The 23,891-nt window shown below is 40.1% G+C and overlaps 2 protein-coding genes across 7 annotated transcripts in view; one reads left to right on the top strand and one right to left on the bottom strand.

Annotated features, from left to right (window-relative positions):
• The window catches only part of si:dkeyp-23e4.3 (rho GTPase-activating protein 7), a 171,221-nt gene extending 164,178 nt beyond the window's left edge, over window positions 1-7,043 (top strand). For 3 of the 6 annotated variants that reach the window (XM_041192887.1, XM_041192891.1, XM_041192893.1), the window contains one exon: window positions 2,693-5,109. In XM_041192887.1, the coding sequence (XP_041048821.1) occupies window positions 2,693-2,810 (118 nt within the window). In that variant the 3' untranslated portion in view covers window positions 2,811-5,109. Of the gene's footprint in view, window positions 1-872; window positions 2,254-2,692; window positions 5,110-5,180; window positions 6,065-6,960 lie in introns of those variants that run through there. The other 3 variants (XM_041192888.1, XM_041192889.1, XM_041192890.1) reach the window with 3 other exon arrangements.
• The window catches only part of rars1 (arginyl-tRNA synthetase 1), a 36,458-nt gene continuing 19,516 nt past the window's right edge, over window positions 6,950-23,891 (bottom strand). Inside the window, exons 7-15 of the mRNA XM_041192894.1 lie at window positions 23,518-23,638; window positions 20,374-20,503; window positions 18,461-18,565; window positions 17,195-17,373; window positions 16,518-16,627; window positions 15,572-15,677; window positions 14,059-14,231; window positions 8,440-8,687; window positions 6,950-7,147 (exon numbers count right to left, since the gene is read on the bottom strand). Coding sequence (XP_041048828.1) covers window positions 7,038-7,147; window positions 8,440-8,687; window positions 14,059-14,231; window positions 15,572-15,677; window positions 16,518-16,627; window positions 17,195-17,373; window positions 18,461-18,565; window positions 20,374-20,503; window positions 23,518-23,638 — 1,282 coding nt within the window. The 3' untranslated portion in view covers window positions 6,950-7,037. The remainder of the gene's footprint in view (window positions 7,148-8,439; window positions 8,688-14,058; window positions 14,232-15,571; window positions 15,678-16,517; window positions 16,628-17,194; window positions 17,374-18,460; window positions 18,566-20,373; window positions 20,504-23,517; window positions 23,639-23,891) is intronic.

Here is a 23,891-nt window from a genome sequence, read left to right as displayed (position 1 = left end):
TCATAGAATCATAGAAAATTTCCGTGACAGGGGAGGCCACTCGGACTACTGTGTGTGTGCTGGTTGATGAAGAGCTACCTTGCATAATCTCACCTTCCTGCACTTAGTCCATAGCCCTGTAGCTTAGGTAGACATCCAAATACCTTCTAAAGGTGGTCAGAGTTGTTGCCTCTTCAGGCAATGAGTTCCTATTCCCAAACATCCTCTGGATGAAAAAATGTTTCCTCATCTCCCCTTTAATCTCTCCACCAAATACTTTAAATCTATGATCCCTCTGCTAAGGTAATTAGGTCATCCAAATGTACTCCATATAAGCCTCTCCTAATGTATTGCACCTCAATTAAGTCACCCCCTCAGCTGCCTCTGTTTCGAAGAAGACATCCAATCTTTCCTCATAGCTCATTTCCAGTCCTGGCCACATCTTCATAAATCTCCAGTGCAGTTACATGTGGTGAGGAGAACCTTATGCAGTAGTCAAGATGTGGTCCAACTAGCGTTGATGTATGCAGTTCTAGCATAACCTTCCTGATCTTATATTCAATGCCTCAGCTGACAAAGAAAAGCATGCCATACAAACCTTATATGCATGTCCTGCTACATAACTCCAAAGTTTCTCTCTTCCTCTACATTACTCAGCATCCTCCATTTATTGTGCATTCCATTTGCCATTTTATCTGTCTAGTGTATTGATACCATTGATCACGGCATATAAGACTACCCCATTTTTTCAGTGTCAAACATCATGTTTTTGTATATACTCGGCATATAAGTCTTTTCAGCTACAAATGCTTTCCTCGCATTAGTGGTCAGCCTCAATTTTTCACCCCGGAAATGCATGTTTTACTTAACTTAAACTGTACATCGAATTCTAGGATCATTTAGGCAAAATGGGTTGTTGCGAAGAAGATGCGCAGGAGTTTAACACAGCCACAGAACAGATTGTGCATGGCATGGTGGGTAACAAACAGAATTGGGTCCCCCAGCGAAAGGATTGAAACAAGAAGCTGCTTTCAAGCTAAAAGTCATAACATTTGCTAACTCATCAAAAAAATGGTTCTTCAGCGAGGGAATTCGGTGTTAGTGAAAAACTAGTGCAAAAATGCAAGAAGACAGAATCTGTCCTGAAGAAGATTTAGCAAGACCAAATGTGCCATCATTAAGGCGACCAGACACTTGCCTGATCTTCAGAAATATCATCTCAGAATGAGCCCTCGAAGGTTGTCAGAATTGATACATTGTGACTAGAAATGCAATATATACACACTTAAGTGAGCCATATCAAACCAGGTCCAGCAAAGATTTCAGACCAAAGCTAGTTGTTGAAGCCGTTTTATGGAACAAAACAGTCTAGTGTTGAAACAGAAGACCAAGGTTGCTCAGAGACAACCAAGAGACCTCAATGCTGAAACTATCAATTTCTAGCAGTTCATCAGGCAGCGGCAAAAGCACAACTACCTATTAAGTCACATTGGCATCATAAGTATGCCCAGCAGCTAAACCATGGAGTGCAAAGAATCAAAATCCGTTCTAGTGAAAACGACAGTACGATAAGACAAGATTCACGGTGGCATGACGATGGAATGAAATTAAAGCCTATGGTAATTTTCAAACACAAAACCATGCCAAGTATCGAATTCCTTACAGGAGTTTTTGTGCATGTCCATGATAACAGTTGGATGGATGAACATGGATTGTTAATGTGTGGAATAGGTGTCCTGGTGGCCTATGTGAAGAATGCAGCTTGTTAGTGTAGGACATGTTCAGAAGTGCCTGCGAAGAAATAACACCCACACTGCAGTTATACCAGGAGGTCTAACGTCTGTAGCTCAACATTTGGAGCTGTGCCTTGACAAGCTATTCAAGGATCATGTTCACACAGAATGGAATAGGTGGAGGGTTGATGACAAAACACCTTCATAAAGAGTTGAAACATGCGTACTGACATGATTGACAATGAAACCACATCAAATCATGAGATGCTATCCATTGGTGCGCAAAGTGTCATCATATTCTTCAAGAAATACGGAAAATCCAATTCAGTGGAAGGAGGGGAAGATGATTTGTTATGGAGGGATGATTCAGAAAGAAAAAGTGCCAAATCTGATCCAGAGTGGATTCCTTATGATGATGCCATAGCCAAAGTGACTCGGAATGAATTCAATGAGCTCTTTGCATCAAATGCCAAAGGCAATGAATTTGATGGCTTTAAAATGCTTTGATTATAGTTAAAAGTATCTTTTTACAATTACTTCATTCAATAAACTGTGCCACACTAATTTTATGAATTACATGTGCTGTTAGTTTTTCACATTTCAAAATGGAAACCACCCACACTGCAGGTTCACATTTTATATATGCGTATAAGTCAACCCAGTTTTGGAAGGATTTCTGGAGGCTTCTAAGATTAACTTATATGCCGTGATCTAAGGCAACCTCCTGTAAACCTATAACTAATTTCAATTAGATTAGTCTCCATTCATCTCTTCCTTCTGATTGAAAAATGGGCCTACATACAGATAATAACTTGCAGCTTCCTCACTATAGGGCTTGTTATCATCAAACTTTGGGACATTTTACTATGTTAAAGGTGCTATATAAATGAATAATGTTGTTGTTATAAAGCTGCTGGAAATTACAGCGTAAACCAGAATACAAAGCTTCACACTCATTCTATCACTCTGATTTCTTGCAGAGGACGAACACCAGAATGGTACAACAAAGTATTTGGCTATCGCTGTGCTGTTGAACTACTCAAGATTAGAGACTCCTTTACAACATATGACGCTGAATTACGGGAAACAAAAATTTGAAACAGTCATGCAGTTTAATTGTACAATGAGCGTTTTGACCAACCCAATGTCTTTTTAAGTACCATTCTTCAGCAACTGGGAAAGCAAGCCAGCAGCTGCAGTGGTAATGACAGATCGGGTTGGGGGGTGGTGGTGAGGGAGTAGGCATGAGAAAGAGAAAACACCCAAAGCAAATTCACTCAACTTATGATCTGATGGGAACGTTTGGGGTGGGGTGGAGTGGGTGGATGTGGGGAAGAATGGACAGCAGTGATTTCTAAAAAGTACTAATTAATATTTGCTACTGGTTGGAATATGTTGATCATAAATATTGCTATTTAAATTATGATTGAATCTGGTCAAATGCCTGCAAGTTGCATTTCCCATTTATAAGCATTTCTTCAACATATATTTAGACATTTAAAGGAGTATTTTAACTCCAGCATGGGAAGTTGTAGGCCGGCCAAAAATAATATCCCACCAACAAGCTGCCCACCCACTAACAAGTGTAATGAGCAGTTGGCCAATTGCTGTGGGTGATCACAGCCTGCCAGTATGCAAGTCATGGGTTCATCAACATCTCAGTAATTGGAAAGTGAGGCATCTATAATAGCAGAGGCTCACTCATCGTCTTCTGCACCAAGCAAAGATGTTTATTAACTTACCTTTTAGGGTCTCTAGTGTCTCCTTAATGAGTTTTTACCAAGAAGGCTGCCCTTGTAATTTGTTGACCTAGAATGCAGGGATTGAAAAAAAATTCTAAGAGTAAAGTTATTAAAAGTTCCCTACATTTACTCTCAAAATTATCTTTCTCAATTTATAATCTAATTATGTGCCTCTTCAAGTTTAACTATACCTGTAACATCGTCACCTGATTGCCATAACTCCCTTGCTGTTAAATGATGCAAATCCTTCTTTCATTCTGTATAAATATAGAGGATGGCAGTGAGTGAAGAGATAGATCATCATAACCATTAACATTTTCCATTTTGTTTTAACTAATGTCAAATAAGCAATGATGGCCGTAGAGACCAATTTAAAAAAAAATTATAAACTATCCCTATCCCATGGAAAATGAGACCTTAGTGATGTGGGCATAAAAAAAAACAAACAGAACGAATTTTAAATGAGAACAGAAATGCTGTAATACTCAGCAGGTCTGGCAGCATTTGTGGAGAAACAAAATTTAATGGGCTAGATTTTACACTCTCCCATTGGAGGGTTTAAAAGGGGGGCATACATAAAATCCAGCGCATGGACTTCCTGCCACCTACCCAACCCATCAGTCTGTTTGAAATGTTATTGTTGTTGGGGAGATGGAAACGAGGAAGGTGTCTGGTGGCCTGCCAGCTCTTGGCCCGATAGAGGCCCTTAAGTGGCAGAGCCTTTCCCACCACTGTCAGTATTTTACCCAGCTTCAGCTGCGTGGGCTGCTGTTGGGCGAAGGGAAGGAGAAAATCCTCTGTGGGCCCCCTCGGCCCACCTGAGCTCGCTTCCACCCCCCACGCCCCGGCCTCGAACCCAGACGCACTGCACCTCGCTGAGACTCTCCTCCCCAGTGAGAAGCTCAGCTAAGTCCAGGGTCAGTAGGACTGTCTACCAGCTGTGCTGCTAAAGAGCTGCCAACCAAACCAATTAGACGGCAGCTCTCTAAGGTAGGACTTCCTTCCAAGAAAAGGGTGGGGGTCTCACCCTAAAGTAATTATCGCTGCTCCCAGCATTAAATTGCTTTGGGGAGCTGTCAGGGTCGTGGGTAGGCTCTCCCTGACTTTTTAGCTGGAGGGGTAGGGAGTGGGGAGGGAGGCACCTTGTAAAATCCAGCCCAATGTTTCAGGTCGTGATCTTTCTTCAAACACCTTAAATGTTAATTCTGTTTCTCTCTCCAGTTGCTGCCAGGCCTAGTGAGTATTTTCAGCATTTTGTTTTTAAATCAGATTTCCAGCATCTGCAGTATTTTGCTTATGGGCCTAATTTTAACCCTGCATTGCAACTTCTAATCGCATTATTTGGAATTTTTTTTTCCCGTTTTGAGGTAGTTACCCTCTATATCACCAAAGTCTTGGCATTTGGAATAATTGCAAAAATTATCAGACCACATGGTCTTGCTTCATGTTCATGGCATTACAGTTTGAATCAAGGTTTAAATGTTTTGAATGATAATCCATAGAGTTTGTCAAGAAAAACAAGCTTTAGAGGAAAATTAGGGACAAAGATTTCATTTGTGGTGAGGAAGTTAATGGGTTGAATTAAAATTTCGCAGAAACTGAAAGTTTCCAAAATGGTGTTTTTAAGCTTCTATATTATACAACCTTTGATCTGGTTACTTGTCTTGTGTCTGTTCTTATTCTTCAATTGTTTACTGTAAATGTGTGAATTGCTTTATTTCTGTAGCAGATAAAGTAACCACAATGGTCACCTGGTGGTTAGTGAGGGGAAGACAGAAGGTCCTTCTACTCCAATTTTTACTATGTGAAAATGGTAGAGGAATTTAACTAGAGCTACAACATTCAGGCAAGATATCACAAGTCTCACTATCAAATGAACAATTGATATTTCATCTACCCAACTGTGACTTGGTTAAAAGCAAAACTGCGGATACTGGAAATCCAAAACAAAAGCAGAATTACCTGGAAAACTGCACTGCTGGTGTTTACTGATCAATAGTACACAAGACACAAGCCTGGGGCAATTGTAACTTGATCAGGTAGTGCCTGTTTTACGAAGTTAAAGTTACCTCCAGACTAAAAATATGGCAAATGAGTGACGACGTGGTTTAAAATATGGGCCAGTCAGCTTCATTGACAGTGACGGGGAGAAAGGTTAGAAAATTAAAAATCAATTTTGCAGAATGTGTCTAGTAGGTCCAAGTGTAAACTAATTGAATCTGCACAATTTGATTCATATTCCTTATAACAGTTTAACAATTTTTTGCATTTTATATTGTTTTACTTAGTAAAGATGTACAAGATATTACTCTGGATGACAAGTTCAAGGATACTGAGCTATCAATCACTTTGATTTCTATGCAGCTGCTGAATCTTGGTAGTCCTGTCTTTCAAGATACTGGATTGCCAAAAAAAACTGCAGATATTTATGTGAAGTGAACCATTTCTGATTTTTATTACTTATTGCCCAAAATTAAAGAAATCAAATTACATTTTTATCTATTTATGTGCATCTATACATTTTGTATTTTTGTTATGTAAATATATTTACTGCATCTTAAACTTCATGTCCATCAATTTATCTTACTTATTAAATATGTAATGATAAAAGCAACTGCATTTGGCTTGTTTCCCTCAAGTGAAATGTATCTGTGCTACACTGCCTCTTGTAATTTAACATGAGAGACACAAGAGCCATGTTCTCCCATGTTGCTGTAGTAGTTTCTTTCACCTTACTCAGACCTCCATCTGAATCATGCCGTACCACAGATCATTAAGAATAAAGTGCCAGCAATCAGGATAGCAATCCCATGTTGCGAGGCTATCACCTGAACCATAGGCTGATGTTTCACTGTGCTGTGAATCAGGGTTGTACAACATTTGTTTTAATTTTGGGAATTTTGAAAGTTTTTAAACCATCAACAAACACCGTACTGCTAACAAGCTTTTTTTCTCTTTCTTGGGATATTGGTGTCATTGGCAAGGCCAGCATTTATTGCCCATCCCCAATTTTGAGAAAGCAGCTCACTATCACCTTCGAACTGCTTCAGTCCATGTGGTGTAAGTACATGCACAATGCTGTTAGGGAGTTCCAGGGTTTTGATCCAGCGACAGTGAAGGAACAGTAGCATAGTTCCAAGTTGGGATGGTGTGTAACTTGCAGGTGCTACTGTTCCCATGTTCTATTCCCTGTGAAAAGTGGCTGATACTTGTGTTAGTTAGCCTTCCTTTCCACAGTCCCTCTGCAACATTCAAAAAGGGCTGCCAACTTTGTAACAAAAGTGCATGTTCCAGGGAATGTAAAAACGAGTGGAGCTGCAGTTTGAGAGTACATGGAATACTGCAGGTGACAGTTCTTGTCCCTTATAAGTAGCACATTGTGTTCATCATTTACAATGGGCATATGGTATGCTCTGGAACTTTTCTTCAAGTGTCTGATTCCTTCTGTCAACTTGGTGATTATCTACCCCCAATATATTAATAATGAACACTTTCTTTACTTTTAGGTTTTTATTTAAGATTTAGAAACACAGCATCAAAGTTTTCATAGTGATGGCTACAACAGCAACGGCAACACACAAAATTACATCCTCTGAACAGGCTTGATTCCCAGGATAGCAAAACTCTTCGCCATAACAGCAGCGGTAGCATCACACAGCAGCATCCGCCACATGTTCACTTTGACAACTTCACCTGAAGTAAAACGGAGACAAATTAAGTGAACAAGTTCGCAATTACGCACAGAAAATCAAATACCCCCAGTTAAGAAATAGGGGAACAGCATGATGTACGATTAACCTTACTTGCATTTAACGGTTGCAAGTTATTTTGCAAGTATTGATTTCAGTGGTGGTGTCTAAAGCCACAGCTACAACCTCAACAGCCTTTTCAGCAAGGCCCTTTTTAAAAAAAGGACTCAATTATGAACATTTCCATTCTTTCTCTTTTATTGAGAGGGGTTAATGTGGTGAAAAAGTGCCAGCACAAACTAGCTAAGATGCAGAGCAAAACTCCCCACAATGTGATGTAGCTTCCGAATTCAGAAAAGCATTACTGTATTAGTTCAAGTACAATGTCTCTTCTTTTATTGGCCAAGCACATCAATGTATCTTATTACATCCTGAAAGAACAGTATAATTTGAAGCTTTGGATTGAATGATTTGCAGATCCACATGTACACGTACATCTATCTGAAATTGCAAATGCCACCAGCCTCAAAAAATCAGTTAAGATTGAGCAGTATATGATTTATAAACAGGTATTATTTTGTAAGAATTTACTGAACACAGCCCTATACTTTTGTTTAAGCATCATCTCTAATTTAACTTTCATAGTTTGGAATCCAATATGAAGAGCCATTTTATTTAAAATAGTCCACTACACTGGTGTGCAAAATACAAGACCCTCATTTGCATTTTCAGATCTCCACACAATCTCATTCAACTTGAAGACCTCATGTCTAGTCATCTCAACTCAGTTGGTAGTGCTCATTTCTAAGCCATAATGTCTTCACTTCAGGGTTTGAGCACATAAAGTTAATATTTTAACAAAAATGCTGCACTGTCATGCATGCTGCCTTTCAGATGCAACACGAAAGCAAGACCCCATTTGATCTGATCGGGCCTGGTCAGACAAAGATTCCACACCACTATTCAAAAGAGTCAAGGAGATCTCTGAGCATGTCAATCAACATTTCTCACTCAAACTTCATCATCAAAAACAAATTGTCTTGTTTATCACATTGCTGTTTGAGATCTTGCTGTGTGTATTTACCTACATAAGAGTGACTACATTATTAAAAAAATAATTAGTTGTGAAGTGCTTTGGGACATCCTGACCATTTTAAAGTGTCACAAAAGTCTTTGCTTGCCTATACCATTTGAAAGGCATTTTGCTGACATTCACTACTGTTGCCCTCTAGCAATACACTATTAAACAGAAACTGATGACAAACAATGCAATATGCCGAAATGCAGTTCTCTCACCTGTCTGCCTGTCCTTCTCTACACAGTAACAGTTGTCATAGAATTCTGTGAAGGTTGTGGCCAGTTCAAAGAGGTAGTCACAGAGGGTATGCAGATACAAGTCATCCAAGATCTTGTTAATGATTTCTGGGAATCGCAGAATGCATTTACCCAACTTCCATTCCTTCTCATGATTTAGCAGGATGGCTGTTTCTGCAGCTGCTTTCTGCAGGGTTGCATCATCAATGTTTGCGAGTCGACTTATGGATCTGCAAAGGACATCACATTTTAAACTGAGATTGCAACTGCATACTGAGAAACCCATTTTTTTTTCAGGGATGCACTACACCATCAGTGTGACATTTCTAAACTCATTCCACGTAGGACCTGGTAAAGGAGAGACTGCCATAGTTAAGTCTGGGATGAATGATTCAGACCTAGATGTGAACATTATGAAGAGAACATTCCATCTAGTCATTTTAAAAGGTTTATGGTTTTCGAAACTATTGCTTCACCAAGAAAGCAGAAGGTGGATGACCTATTCTCAAATCAATGGCATTCCGTAACCCGCTGTTCACTGGCTCCCTCCTCTCCTGACAGTCTATTCAAGAGAGTAGCTGCGCAGGAAATCAAACACAAGTCTGCTCCTTTCTGCCCTATAATGTAATAAGCTTAATTCTCATAAACCATTGTTATCCATATTATCACCTATGTGATCAACCAGCAAAGCCAGGAAAAGCATGGAGAGGAGAAACACCACCTATACAAATAGCTAGATTGATATCCTATGACTGAACTTGCAAGTCAAATTTGAGTCATTAACATTATGATTTTCCAGAGGCCAATTTTTAAAGCTTGCTGGGATAAAGTTGATACTGGAGCTATTTCTATTGAAGCAAAAATGACTAAAATTAGATTTAATAAAGGGTTCTAAAATGCTGAAGGGACTCAATAGGCCTATGTTCTCTGGTTGGGAAGTTTGTGAAGAAGAATCAATTAAAAATTGTGACTAAAATAGGAAGATAGAAATTGAATTAAAAACTAAGTCCTGGAAATATTTGGCCGGTCTGATAGCATCCGTGGAGAGAAAAACAGTTAAAGTTTCAGGTCAGAATTTAGGGAGGTTGCTGGAGCATGAAGTGCTTTAACACAGGGAGGAGAAATCATGATATCTTTTAAGGCAAAATTGGATAAATATTTGAAACAGGGAAGATACAGAACTGAAGGATTCGTTTTTGGTACTACAGCAAAGAAATAATAAGATGAACAGTATTGGAAACTGATTTCCATGGTTTAATGGGGGTGTCTAGTGGCAGGACTTCAGTACTGCAGCAGCACAATATTCCAGATCTACAGTTCTTTTTATTCGTTCATTGGATTTAGGTGTTACTGGCCATGCCCTAATTGCCCTTGAGAAGGTGTGGCGGGCCACCTTCTTGAACCACTATGGTCCATTTGCTGCAGGTACTCCCACAATACGGTTAGGTAGGGGCTTTCAGGATTTTGATCCAGCAACAATATGGAAACAGTGATATAGTTCCAAATCAGGAGAACAAGAGACTTAGAGGGGAACTTGTAGGTGCGGGATTCCAATGCACCTGTTGCTCTTGTCCTTCTAGGTGGTAGAGATTATGGGTTTGGAAGGTGTTGTTCAAGGAGCCTTGGCGAGTTGCTGCAGTGCATCTTGTAGGTGGTACACACTGCAACCACAGTGCACGGTTGTGGAAAGAGTGAATGTTGAAGGTGGCGGATGGGGTGCCAATCGAGGAGGAGCTTTGTCCTGGATGGTGTTGAGCTTCCTGAGTATTGATGGAGCTGCACTCATCCAGGCAAGTGGTTCCACACTGCTGACCTGGGCTTCGGGGAGTTAGAGGTGAGTCATTCGTCACAGAATACCCAGCCTTTGAACTGCTCTTGTAGCCACAGTACAGTTTACTGTGTGTTGTCCAGCATTCTACCAACCAGAACGCTCTGGTAACCGGAATTTCTGACAACTTGATTCTTTTTAAAAGTCGGTCACTTTCAGTGTTCATACAATGCCTTAGTATTATAATACTAACAGTGATTGTAAATCTGCAGAAGCTGTTCTTAGGCATTACATTGAAATTATTAAATCATTGGGTCAGTTTTGGTTATTATGTCTGAACAAAGATATAGCGCTCAAAGCAACTAACAGTGAAACTGACAGCTCAATTCCTTTAAAAGATGGTCTGATGGTGTCAATTGTGGTGTTTTTACTGTGATGCTCTGCTGTGCTGCTTCCCCTATCCCTCAGCCCCTCAAAGATAGAACAGCACCTTACCTTGTAATGTAACCAGCATTTTTGATTAACTGGCATCGCCCATTCTTTGAGCTGGGTAACAGAATTTACTGTATTTATATGGCTGATCAATGACAACCTGCAGGATGTTGATGGTTTATATCTGATGATGGCAATGCTGTTGAAAGTCTAGGAAAGGTGAGTAAATTCTTTTTTTTGAGATGGTGCTTTGCCTGACACTTGTGTAATGTGAGCATTACTTGCCATCTCACAGCCCAAGACCCCAACGAACTGCTTCATTATCTGAGGAGTTATGAGTAGGACTGGCTACTGTGCAATGACCAGACAACATTCCTACTTCTGACCTTATAATGGAGGGAAGATCATTGATGAAGTGGCTAAAGATGGTTAGACCTTGGACACTGCCCTGATGAACTCCTGCATCATTGTCCTGGAGCTGAAACAATCAACTTCCATCAATCACAACCATCTTCCTTTGTACTACGTATGACTCCAACTAATGGAAAGATTTCTCCCTGACTTCAATCTTACAAGGGCTCCCCGATTCCACGGCTCGGTCAAATAGGTAATAACAGGATATGCTGAGAATATGTTTAAATAAACAGTGTACCTGATGGGCTCTCGTATTTTCTGTTTGTAACTTGAAACAGATATATTTTTTAAAAGTTAGAATAGCTAGGAAGGCAGAAATAAAAAGGAAATATTACTACCACAGATTAAAGTGGCTGAAAAGTTAGACATGTTACTGTTAACGTTGCTGGATTAGTAATGGGATGTGGAATTGCTGGCTAGGCCAGCATTTATTGCCCAGCCCTAATTGCCCTTAAGAAGGTGGTGGTGAACCATTGATACCAATGTTGTGTAGGTACACCGAGTGCTGTTAGGATTTTAACCCAGCGACAGTGAGGGAACGGCGATATATTTCCAAGTCAGGATGGTGAGTGGCTTGGAGGAAACTTCCAAGTGGTGGTGTTCCCATGTGTCTGCTGCCCTTGTCTGTTTAGATGGCAGCAGTCATGGATTTGGAAGGTGCTGTCTTAAGGAACCTTGGGAAGTTCCTGCAGTGCATCTTGTAGATGGGGTGACAATCAAGCAGGTTGTTTTGTCCTAGATGGTGTCAAGCTTCTTGACTGTTGTTAGAGCTGCACTTATCCAGGCAAGTGGAGTGCATTCCATCACACTCCTGACCTGTGCCTTGTAGTAGAGGTGGACAGGCTTTCGGGAGTCAGGCAGTAAGTTACTCGCTGCAAGATCCCTAGCCTCTGACCTGCTCTTGCAGCCACAGTATTTATATGGCTAGGCCAGTTCAGTTTCTGGTCAATGGTAACCCCCAGGATGTTGATCATTCAGTGGGGCACTCAGCGATGGTAATGCCTTTGAATATCAAGGGGTGATAGTTAGATTCACTCTTGTTGAAGATAGTCATTGCCTAGCACTTGTGTAGTGCGAATGTTACTTGTCAGCCCAAGTCTGGATATTATCCAAGTCTTGCTGCATTTGGGCATGGACTGCTTCAATATCTGAGGAATCGCAAATAGCGCTGAACATTGTGCAAGTGTCAGAGAACATCTCCACTTCTGACCTTATGATGGAGGGAAGTTTGTTGACGAAGCAGCTGAAGATGTTTGCGTCTAAGACACTACCCTGAGGAACTCCTGAAGCTATGTCCTGGAACTGAGATTATTGACCTCCAACAACTACAACCATCTTCCTTTGTGCCGGGTACGACTCCAACCAGTGAAGAGTTTTCCTCCGATACCCTTGACTCCAGTTTTGCTTAGGCTCCCTGATGCCACACACTGTCAAATTCTGCCTTGATGTCAAGGACAGTCACTCTCACCTCACCTCTGAAGTTCAGCTCTTTTGTGCATGTTTGAACCAAGGCTGTAATGAGGTCAGGAGCTATGTGACCCTGGTGGAACCCACACTGAGCATCAGTGAAGTTATTGCTAAGCAGGTGCTGCTTGACAGCACTGTTGATGACCCCTTTCATCACTTTACCAATGATTGAGAATAGACTGATGGGTCGGATATGTCCTGCTTTTTGTGTACTGGACATACCATGGCAGCTGGCAGAATTTGAATTCAGTTATTAAATCTGGAATATAAAGCTGATCTCAGTAATGGTGACCATGAAACTATTGATTGTCATAAAAACCCATCTGGTTCTTTAGGGAAGGAAATCTGGCATCCTTACCTGGTCTGGCCTCGATGTGACTCCAGACCCACTGTAATGTGGTCGACTCTTAACTGCCTTCTGCAATGGCCTAGCATGCTGCTCAGTTCAAGGGCAATTAGGGATAGGCAAAAAATGCTGGCCTTGCCAGCGGCGCCCACATCCCATGATAGAATTAAGAAAAAAAGTAATCTGTTAGTTTAGATTTCTGTTTACAACAGTTCAGCCTTTAGATAAATGCCCAAGTTTCTGCAGCACCTGGGTGAACAGAAGGGAATAAAAAAACTTTCAAAATTGCACCTCAACAATACCTGATCAAGGTACAAACCAACATTTATAATTAACCAGTATCGCCCATTCTCTGAGCTGGGTAACACAGATTTTACTGTATTTATATGGCTGATCAATGACAACCTGCAGGATGTTGATGGTTTATATTTGATGATGGCAATGTTGTTGAAAGTCTAGGAAAGGTGAGTAAACTCTTTTTTTTGAGATGGTGCTTTGCCTGACACTTGTGTAATGCGAGTATAACTTGCCACTTCATAGCCCAAGACTCCATGTTCCCCAACGAACTGCTTCATTATCTGAGGAGTTATGAGTAGGACTGGCTACTGTGCAATGACCAGACAACATTCCTACAGCTTGCTGAGAACCTCTAGTGGTGCAAACTAGATACTGAAGTTTCAAATGCTATTGTACTTTTCTGCTTTAAAAAGACAGAAAATGGTTTCATCCATGAGGCTTGTTTTAAGATTTAGCTTGCAAATAGGGTCAAGATTTCACAATTTCTTAAACAGCCAAAGAAGACATGGGTGCAAACCTCTCCCCATTTTATTGTGTTTCTGCATATCCCTTATGTCACACACCAGCCTTTGCTAATGCAGGCCGAAGAGGTGTGAGATGGCAACTTATTGCGTTTCGCTCCAATGGAGAAGGATTTGAATTCTTCTCAAAAAGCATTTTGATTTGGGAGGGGGTCCCAAAAATTCAATATATTTCTCTAACAAGGACATAGATGCACATACCACTGCTGTGGCACAACTAAGTAATAATACAAACTGCTGTTCCACTGAGTTGCTCATTGACATGGGACTTTTGAATGATGTGAGGAGATAGACCAGTATGCTCACAGGCACTACTATAACCTAGAAAGGATAACATTTCCTCAGGGGTGTCTCACCTGATTCTAGTGAAGGCGTACAGCAAATAGGCTGCTGTGTTTCCCCTGTCATCCAACATTTTGTCAAAAGAGAAGATATAGTCATTAATCCTATTATGAGAAAGGTCAGCATATTTGATACATCCGAATGCAACAGCTTCTTTTGCTGCTTTAAGCTCGTCAGGTGTCAAAACCTATAACAGGAAGGCAAAAACAAAAACATTATGAACAACAGTTGTATTCAATGCCAACAGATCATAATCAAACGAAGTACCTGAGACACTGCAAATTTATGATCTTCAACATTAGTCCATAACAATTACCAAGGATTATAGAAATCTATAGTATAGGAAGAGGCTATTCAGCCCAAGAATGGAAGGGCAGGCAAAGTGAAGCGTAATTCAGGAGTTGGAGAACAGTACATTCTCTTCCACTTTGCCAGGCCACGCTGTTTCCATTTCTGAGCTGCCTTACACCCACTGCCACCATATTCACACATTCTCTGTCTATTAAATGTCCTTAATTTATTTTATTATGCTTCTTAATACCAATTCAGCCATTTAATCACCTTGTTTTCCTTCTTAAATACTTGACAGGTCATTTTACTACTGTATCTGTAAGTATGTTTGTTTTTCCCTGCTCCCTTCCATTTGTTATGTTCTTTTTTTATGGCTCAGCTTTCATTTTTTCCAGTTCTGAAGCATCTGAAACACTGACTTGACATCCTTTCCACTGATGTGACTGACTTGATTATTTTCAAATATTTTCTGTTTATCCATGGTCTTGCCTTTCTCCTCTGTGTAACTCCCTCTGCATTTGAGCATCACACCCCCCAACTCTATTCATCCTGCCATTGGCAGCCATGACATCAACAGTCTAGACACTGAACCCTGGAATTCCTTCTTTAAACCTATTAGCTCAACACCTTTTTTGCTCCTTTAAGACTCACTTTAAATCTAAACCTATAAGCAAACATCCTAATATCCACCTCTTTGGCTCAGTGTCAACTTTATCTATTGACACACCTCTGAAGAACCTTGGGACACTTCCCTACGTTGAAGGTACTGTATAAACGTAAGTTGCCATAATCTGAAGAGTATTATTCCTACAACATAAGGCTCAAATATGATTTGTGATAAATAAACAGCAGAAAAGAACATTGAACAAGGAATCTCACTGCCTTCATGATGAGGAGAATCTTATTCTCTCAGAGGGTCACTAGTCTTTGGAACTATCTTCCCCCAGAGGGCTTCGGAGGCAGGGTCATTGAATATTTTTAAGGCAGAGGAAGATATATTCTTGACTAACAAGGGAGTCAAAGGATATGGGGTAGTCAGGAATGTGGAGTTGAGACCACGATTAGATCAGCCATGTTCTTATTGGATGGCAGAGCAGCCTCAATAGGTCTAATCCTGCTCCTGATTCGTATGAATACATCAAATCTCACACCAGCTTGCCACATGCTTCTTTTAAGTTTATGAGAAACTAAAAAAATGCGAGTAACAAAGTCTGTGGTATGACTAAAAGTCATTACCTTCTCTCGTTCCTTTGCCAATAGTTTATCCATTGATCTTTTGAGACCCTCTTCCAGTAGGTCAGCCAATCGCACAGTTTCACCTGACCTTGTTTTGAACTTCTTTCTGTGAACAAATGTCAAAGTTAAATGTTGGCACAAAAAAACAAACTTCTACGTGTTCTTTTGTTATTGCTAAACATATACAAGACCCAAGCATTATTCTTAATGTTCCTAGTTCCAAGAAAGCTGAGAGAACCCCGAAATGTGTTACGGGCTGTTTTGGGCAGGTAGAACAGTGAATTTTTTTGTAAACATGCGTGTGTGTGATGGGGGTTTAAATGCTTTTCTAGTTCTGTTATTTACTCGAGGCAACATTCAAGTTCTCCCTACCGCCTAACAATGTTACTCCACTGTGAAAGACTACCTTCTCTTCTGTATCAGTATGGATTTCTCAACTTTATTTCACAGTTAAAGTTTCCTGTCCAATATGTCTTTTTTTTGGAATATAGTGAACTGGAAGCATTTACTGTTTTTTTCCCTCCACAGATGCTGCCAGACCTGAGTTTTCCCAGCACTTTGTTTTTATTTCAGTTCTCCAGCATCCCCAGTATTTTACTCTTATTGCACCTCCACTCCTTATGTTTCCACTTTTGTTGCCTGAGTGATAGTCAATTTGTCCTGACTTGCAGTCTGGGTGGAAAGGGGCAAAACCCACTCCATATTAGGCCCTTACACCTAGTAGAAAGAGCAAACTTTTAATCTTTGTTTTAGGAGAACTTAACCTCAGTTCTGAGAGGTGAAACTTCCGTATGTTACCCCACCACACTATTGTTTCAGAGGCTCCAAATCACTTTAAAAATGTAAATAAGTATGTTACAAGGTTTTTGGAGGAGAACCGTAATTCAATAGTCAAAGGATCATTAGGTGCCAGAAAACCATGAAAACAGGAATTAAGAGCACTTACTTATCTTCACCTAATACCACACCAAATCCAGTATGCTCCACTCTGATCTTTTTGGGGTCATACCAGCCAATCATCTGGGCTGCAGCAAAGACTGTCTGGAAATGGACACTCTGGGATAGAAGGTAAAACATGATTAGGATCACAACATGGGAATACAAGCAATTTACAACATTGATAGAATGATAATTCCTGGCAACCACCTGATGCTCAGTTCTCATTCACACACACATCAGAATAACAGTGACAATGCAGATATTAGAATAATCTTGTCAGTGGAGGAGCTACTTGCTTATAATATTTAAATGAGAATTTTACACTCAGATGCAAATGCTATTTATTATACTCCACTTACTCGATCCATCAGTCATTCACCTTTATTACTTTTGTGCTCAACAGGTGAGGCTTTTCAACGTTAGAGAATTTAAACATTTTCCAGTTCTGATGCACAACATAAGAAATGAACAATCCAGGATTGACTATATGGTTTCCATTTTCCATGCCCTATATATATTTTTATAGAGTTACTGACTATCAACATCAATCTACAGATTTCTTTTTGAAGGAATGAAGCTGAAATCCCAAAAGAGTGGATGAAATCAACTTCAAAGTGCTTTCCTGTTTTAACACAAATATATGAGGGATAAGGCAGCAGCAATGCACTGAAGAATCAAACTCACCTGCCCATTATCCACAACATAGATAATCATATCAGCCTTTTCACCAAAAATCCTTTGTCGAAGCGCCGCTAAGTCTGACGTGTCATATGTGTACCCTCCATCTGATTTTTCCACTGTTAGGGGCAACGAGCATCCTGGTGGGAAAACAATCTTTCGGCCTTCGTCAAGCTGTATCATACCTGTCAGAATAAATGATGCAACCTGGCTTTAGCCCTCTGGATAATGACAACACAAAACAAAGCTCTCCTGGTTATACTAATTTTCTCAGGCAATTTTAAAATAGTTAATAAACCTGCATGCAATGTCTCAATACTCTTATACTTCAGACAGGATTTTGTCACATTTCACCTCTGTTGAGTGTACTGCCTGTAGATAACTGTTAGCAAAAAAATACAAAAATAAAGGACCCAATCTAAACAAAAGCACCCCTGTGAAGTTCACAGAAACATGAGGAGTGCTCATTAGGTGCAATAAAAGCAAAATACTGGGGATGCCGGAGAACTGAAATAAAAACAGAAAGTGCTGGGAAAACGCAGCAGGTCTGGCAGCATCTGTGGAGCGAGAAACAGAGTTAACGCTTCCCGTTCAATATGTTCTAAAAGAGATTCATATTGGACTGGAAACTTTAACTCTGTTTCTCTCTCCACAGATGCTGCCAGTCCAGCACTTTGTTTTTATTTTGTTAGGTGCAATCCAACCTCCATATTTAGAGACAATTACAAACTAGACAAGCATCACTTATAACATAATGTGACTTTCTCAGTAAGTTTATAGTCAATGTCTGATAATTCTGTTCCTTTTATATACACTAAAAAGTTTAAATTAAGCAGCTTTGAATTAACAGGAATAGACTAGATTGGCTTGAAATCACTCCCAGTTATCCACCATATATTATCCAATGAATAATGCATATATTATCCGACTCCTATTGAATTTCAGCCCAAAAGTCAAGGACAGGCGAGTTGATTCTCTATCAGAAGAAAAATGTCATGGGCGTAAAGGACTTTAACGAGTTCACTTTCATTGACAACTGGAGAGCAAATTTAGTTATTTAATTAAGAAAAGACAGTTTTTAGAAAAATAAAACAGCAAATTTCAGTTAATGTCAGCAAGGAGTGACATTTGGGTCTTTAAAATCTAAATTTTTAAAACAGTGATGAATCAGGAAACTGTGTATAAAAGATACAACTTATGAGAGAAATTTCGGAGCAATTTTTATTTAATTAAACAGGAGTTCCAGCATTGTCTAATCCAGTCTCATTTTACCTTTTTCCTCAAACAATTTAACAACGTCATTCATCATGCTTTGGTAGTACGATTCACCCCTTTCAATCAGCTTTATATCCAAATGATCATAAATTTTCTGGAATTCTACAAAAAAATAATTAAAAACATGAGAAAACGACTGGTGTACACCAAATAACAAAAGGTACAGGAGAAAACACTCGTATCAATGAGGAAAACAGGAAGAAGTATCCTCTGATTGCAATGAAATCAAAAAGAAATCTGCAGACTTCCATGCTTTACTAAACACCTCTAAGCCCCAGATTACCCTAAACAAAACATCACAGCAATCTGTCAACCTTCCTCTCTCTCCCAACACACTTGGGAAGCTACACTATTAATGGGCACAGCCGAGGAGATCTATACAGCAGTATATAAAGCTGTAGTCTGAGAATATCTCTAGATACAATGACTAGCTAGCTGAGCTCTGTAAGCCCCTACTCCCTAAACTGGCAATGCTCCTGCTGAAACTCTATCCCCACTTGGAAGAGATGAGCACCATTCCAGACACTTTCACAGACTTAATCACACGAACATACAAAAAAAAAAGCAAAGATCCCACTCATTGCTTACCTTATGAACATAACTATAAAACATTGGCAACCAGACTGGTCTCAAATGGAGATGTGCAACAAAAGGTAGTAGCCCTGAAAGCAGGATACTCGCCATACTGTGACAAATAGTCTTTGGTGATGTGGCACTGAAGTGGCTTAAAATCCTATAGTCCAAAACCACACTCATAGTGTGCACCAATGGCACACTATCATTCCTCCTCCACTTAGAGTCAACACAAGAATGCCTGGCCATGGAGCTCTTTGAAGCAAGCTGCACAGCTGGATTGCATTCTTTAACAGCTGTAGAACATAAAATGTTGCATACACAGATAGTGTCCTACTTTAATTAGTCAAGTTCTTCCATCAGTCCCCAACATCTTTCCAGCTAGTAGGCTGGATAACCTTTAAGATACAAACTTAAATTTTATACAAACCAACTCTGAGGGATTATGGACTGGAACTAGGCCTGCTCCACATATCTCTTGGTGCAAGTTGAAAACCAGGGCCTGCCATTTGAAAACCCTTCATAACCTGCCTTCATAGACCTCCTTTCGACCCCTGCAAGCCTAGCCTGTGGCTTTAGGGTTAACTCAAAAGAAAACAAGCAGCCCCTGCAACAGGGTCACCTGTGCAACTGTCACTCTTAAATATACTTCCCCACTGTGGGACTTACACCAAGTGGAAAGTATGATGTATTGATTTGGATTAGAATTCAAGAGTTGCCATGCAGTCTGTAATCCACTGGTAGAATCTCATACGACCTGGAACCTCACACAAAGACCCAGGGTGCACTTCAATCTAGGAAGTTAGACTGGAGCCACAAACTATTAAGTCCCTCCTAGTGTTCGACAAAGGACAACATCCTAACCTCATAGGCCCTATCTGTAAGATACAAACAAAAATTATAAAAATAGCGCACTGTTTTAACCCATCTACTAATCCAATGTTTGCTTAATGAATGTCACGTGAGAAACTGCACATTAATTTTATTAGACATGCACTTTTAAAAAAAACAGGATTTTCCATAATACTGGAAAGACACTAGCAGTAGATAATGTTTCTGACAAATACTATTGCAGGAACATAGGAAAAGGAGTAGGGTCATTCAGCTCTCGTTAAATTAGATCATGGCTGATTTGTACCTAAACCACATTTATTAATCTCTGATCCTTATGCCTTGATATCCTTACCTAAAAAAGACTATCTTCAGCATTGAAAGCTTCAACTGTCGAACTAAAAAGTTCCTCTAATGTCCCGCAAAGAACTGGGTTTACCCTTCTTGACAAATCCCAGCTAAATCCTTTCCTTTGTTGGGCTCCTTTAACTTGATTTTTAGCTTACCCTTCCGAGAAACGTCACAGATCATATTCCAAGCCTTAATAATTTCTGGATTGTGGCTCTGTAGCAGTACCACACACTCATATGCCCGCTTCTTAAAGGCTTCCTCCTCATCAAATCTCTTCTTGGATTCCTGTAAACACATGACAATTGCTGAGAATTTTAAAACATTAAAAAAGGACAGGAGTGCTCAACTTTTGGCTATAATACAGCTTTAAACTTTATAAATTTTGATGCTGAATTAAGCACTGGGATTCATTTCTAGAGGGATCAGATTGAAAAGCAGAGAAATTATGTTAGAGTTGCACAGAACCTTGGTTAGACCACACCTGAAGTGCTGTGAACAGTTCTGGGCTCCTTATTATACAAAAGAACATTGAGCCACTTGAGAAAATGCAAAAAGATATTTATTAGAATAATACTAGAACTGAGGAGTTAGACAGGGTAGGCATAGAGAAGATTCTATTTGCGGGCAAGACCAAAACAAGGGGCCACAAATGTAAGATCGCTACTAATAAATCCAAGAAAGAACTCAGAAGAAACCTCTTTACCCAGAGAGTGATGAGAACCTGGAACACTCGGCCAAAGGAAGTAGCTGAAGGGAATATCAGAGATGCATTTAAGCAAGAGCTTGCTAAACACACGAGGGAGAAAGAAATAAGAGATTATGCTGAGAGGTGTAAATGAAGAGGGGTGTGAGGAAGCTCATGTATAACACAAACACTGCCATGGACCAGATGAGTTTCTGTGCTGCATATTCTATGTGACCCTATGAATATAAAGCACTATTATATCCCAATAATTGAAGATTAAATTCCAGTAATCTGCAGTCAGCACACCACAAATTTAGCTTTTTAGCAAATTTTGTACAGTATGACATCTTAATGGAGCATTCAGCGTTGTCTTGACAACCATCATAAAATGGCACCTTCCATTCAGCCAAAACTGATCAGACATAACATTTGTGCATAAATGAGACTGACGAGCGAGTGACAGTGACTACAATGGCAATGCCATCTTGCAGTTAAAATAATAAAGCTGCTCGAACAGATCATGATCACCTAGGTGAGCTTATTTTCATTCAATTAGTCCAACATAATCATCATTCACCATTTAAAATGTGAAACTATTAACTCAACTAAACAATGAATAATGGGGCAAAATGAATGGTTTTACTGGTATGATAAAATTTACTTCAAATTCATTAACTGCTGACTACTACAGAAGGTCTGGACAAATTACATTTACTTTAGGGTGCAATATGGATGTGGTTAACATTCAACAGGTGAAAGTTAATCAAAAAATGCAGTATTTTTCTCTCATCAAGTTCCAACTCAACACAATACACCAAGAAGGGCAAGCTTAATGAATTTTTCCTTATGATAAAAGGCAAGTTTCTGATCTCGGCTATGATTTTTTGGGGAAACTTGGGAGGGAAGAAACAGGAAGGTCACCCTTATCTCCATCCCCAAGGACTCCTGCAAAGCTGTTGGTGGCATACAGGTAACTTTCCTTGTTCTCACAAGACCTTGACCTCACAAGACCTTGACCTAATATCAGTCTATAAATTATAAATATCTCACAGAACAACAGATCAAGCCAAATGTCAAAACTGGTTGCACACATTTTGTTGATACTTTGCTTTGATAAAGATTTATGCATTAACCTATTTAATGCACGAGATTATAGTTTTAGATGTTCCCAGTCTTCTTCTTATTCTTTCATGGGGTGTGGCTGCCGCCGGATAGGCCAGCATTTAATGCCCATCCCTAACTACCCTTGAGAAGGTGGCGGTGAACTGCCTTCTTGTGTGGCCATGTGGTGTAGGTACACCTACAACGCTGTTAAGAAGGGAGTTCCAGGATATTGACCCAGTGACTGTGAAATAACAGTGATACAGTTCAAAGTCAGGATGTGTGTGGTTTGGAGGGGAACTTGCAGGTGGCTATGTTCCCATGCATCAAATGGCCTTTTCTTCCTAGGTGGTAGAAGTCATGGGTTTGGAAGGTGCTGATGAAGGTGCCTTGGTGAGTTACTGCAGTGCATCTTATAGATGGCACACACTGCTGTCACTATGTACAATGGTGGAGGAGTGAATGTTTAAACTGATGGATGGGGTGCCAATCAAGCAGGCTGCTTTGTCCTGGATGGGGTCAAGCTTAAGCTTGGGACTGTGCTCATCCAGGCAAGTGGAGAGTATTCCTTCACACTCTTGACTTGAGCCTTGAAGATGGTGGACAGGATTTGGGGGTCAGGAGATTAATTGCTCACTGCAGATTTCCCAGCCTCTGACCTGTTCTTGTAGCCACAGTATTTATATGCCTGGTCCAGTCAGTATCTGTTCAAAACAACTCCCATTTCCAATCAGTTTCCACATCACTGAAAGCTGCATTATTGGATCCGAAGTTCTTCTTCCATTACGTTTGCCACTTGATATCCTTGGTATCCCAGCTCCCAAACCTACAAGCTCCACTACCTGGAAGGACAAGGGTAGTCGTTGCATGGGAATATCATCCAAGTTCTCCCCCAGTTCACACAACATCCAAACTTGGACTTATAATGCCGCTCCTTCACTGTGTCAAAATCCTGAAACTCCCTATCATTGTGGTGGCACCTCCACATGGACTGCAGCGGCTCAAGTTGCCATCTCACCACTAGCTTCTGAAGGGTAGCCAGTGATGGACAATAAATGCTGGCCTTGCCAACAACGCCCATGGCCCAAGAAATTTTTTTTAAAAAGCTGAAGTAGTTTGGCAAGAGAAAACAAAGGGTTATGAATGCTTGAAGCAGTTTAAACATTTTGACACAAAATAGTTTGTCATGGCTGTGCGCCTTCAAAGGGAGATAGCAGATGGTCAGTCAGTTATCTCACTTGAGAAAGAAAGTAAAAGAAGTAAAGACAGAAAACGTGTACAAGCCTTGCAGGGAAAAGAAAACCTAGGGAAAAGAGGAAAATAGGATGTCTGGGAGGGAAGAGGAAATTTTTAAGCAAAAAAAAATATATATTTTTACCACTGTACCTGAGCAGTGGTGTGGGACATCAACAATTGTAATATTACTATATCATTAAAGTTACTTTGCCAAGCTCAGATCTATGACTGGACAATTAATGTCTAAACCCCTTGTGCAGCACGAGAGGAAACCTACTTTATAGAAGGCCTGAAGGTCGCCAATTGGAGGGGAAACGATCAGGTAATCTGGAAACTTGTCTTGCAAGTGAGCAATCAACATACCAAATTGTGTTCCCCAGTCACCAACATGATTTAGCCTGAAATCAACAAAGATGCAATTTAAAAAGGGTTGTGATAAGGTAGAATTACAAAGGCATTTCAAAATATTTCCATAATGTTCATTTCATAACCTCAGCTACAGTAAAGTGTGGCATATAAGTGGTGCCATTGTGCTTATGTAATAGTCATCAGCATTCTTCCATCTGCGTAAGCTGATGGATATGCAGCAAATCAAATCCAATGGGGGTGCCGTAGCTTCATAAGGCACATTTTGCTGATGGCTGAAGAGAC

Source organism: Carcharodon carcharias, chromosome 8 (genome assembly GCF_017639515.1).
Source record: "Carcharodon carcharias isolate sCarCar2 chromosome 8, sCarCar2.pri, whole genome shotgun sequence".
In the NCBI taxonomy this organism is placed as follows: domain Eukaryota; kingdom Metazoa; phylum Chordata; class Chondrichthyes; order Lamniformes; family Lamnidae; genus Carcharodon; species Carcharodon carcharias.
This window is presented reverse-complemented; position numbering and strand designations above follow the sequence as displayed.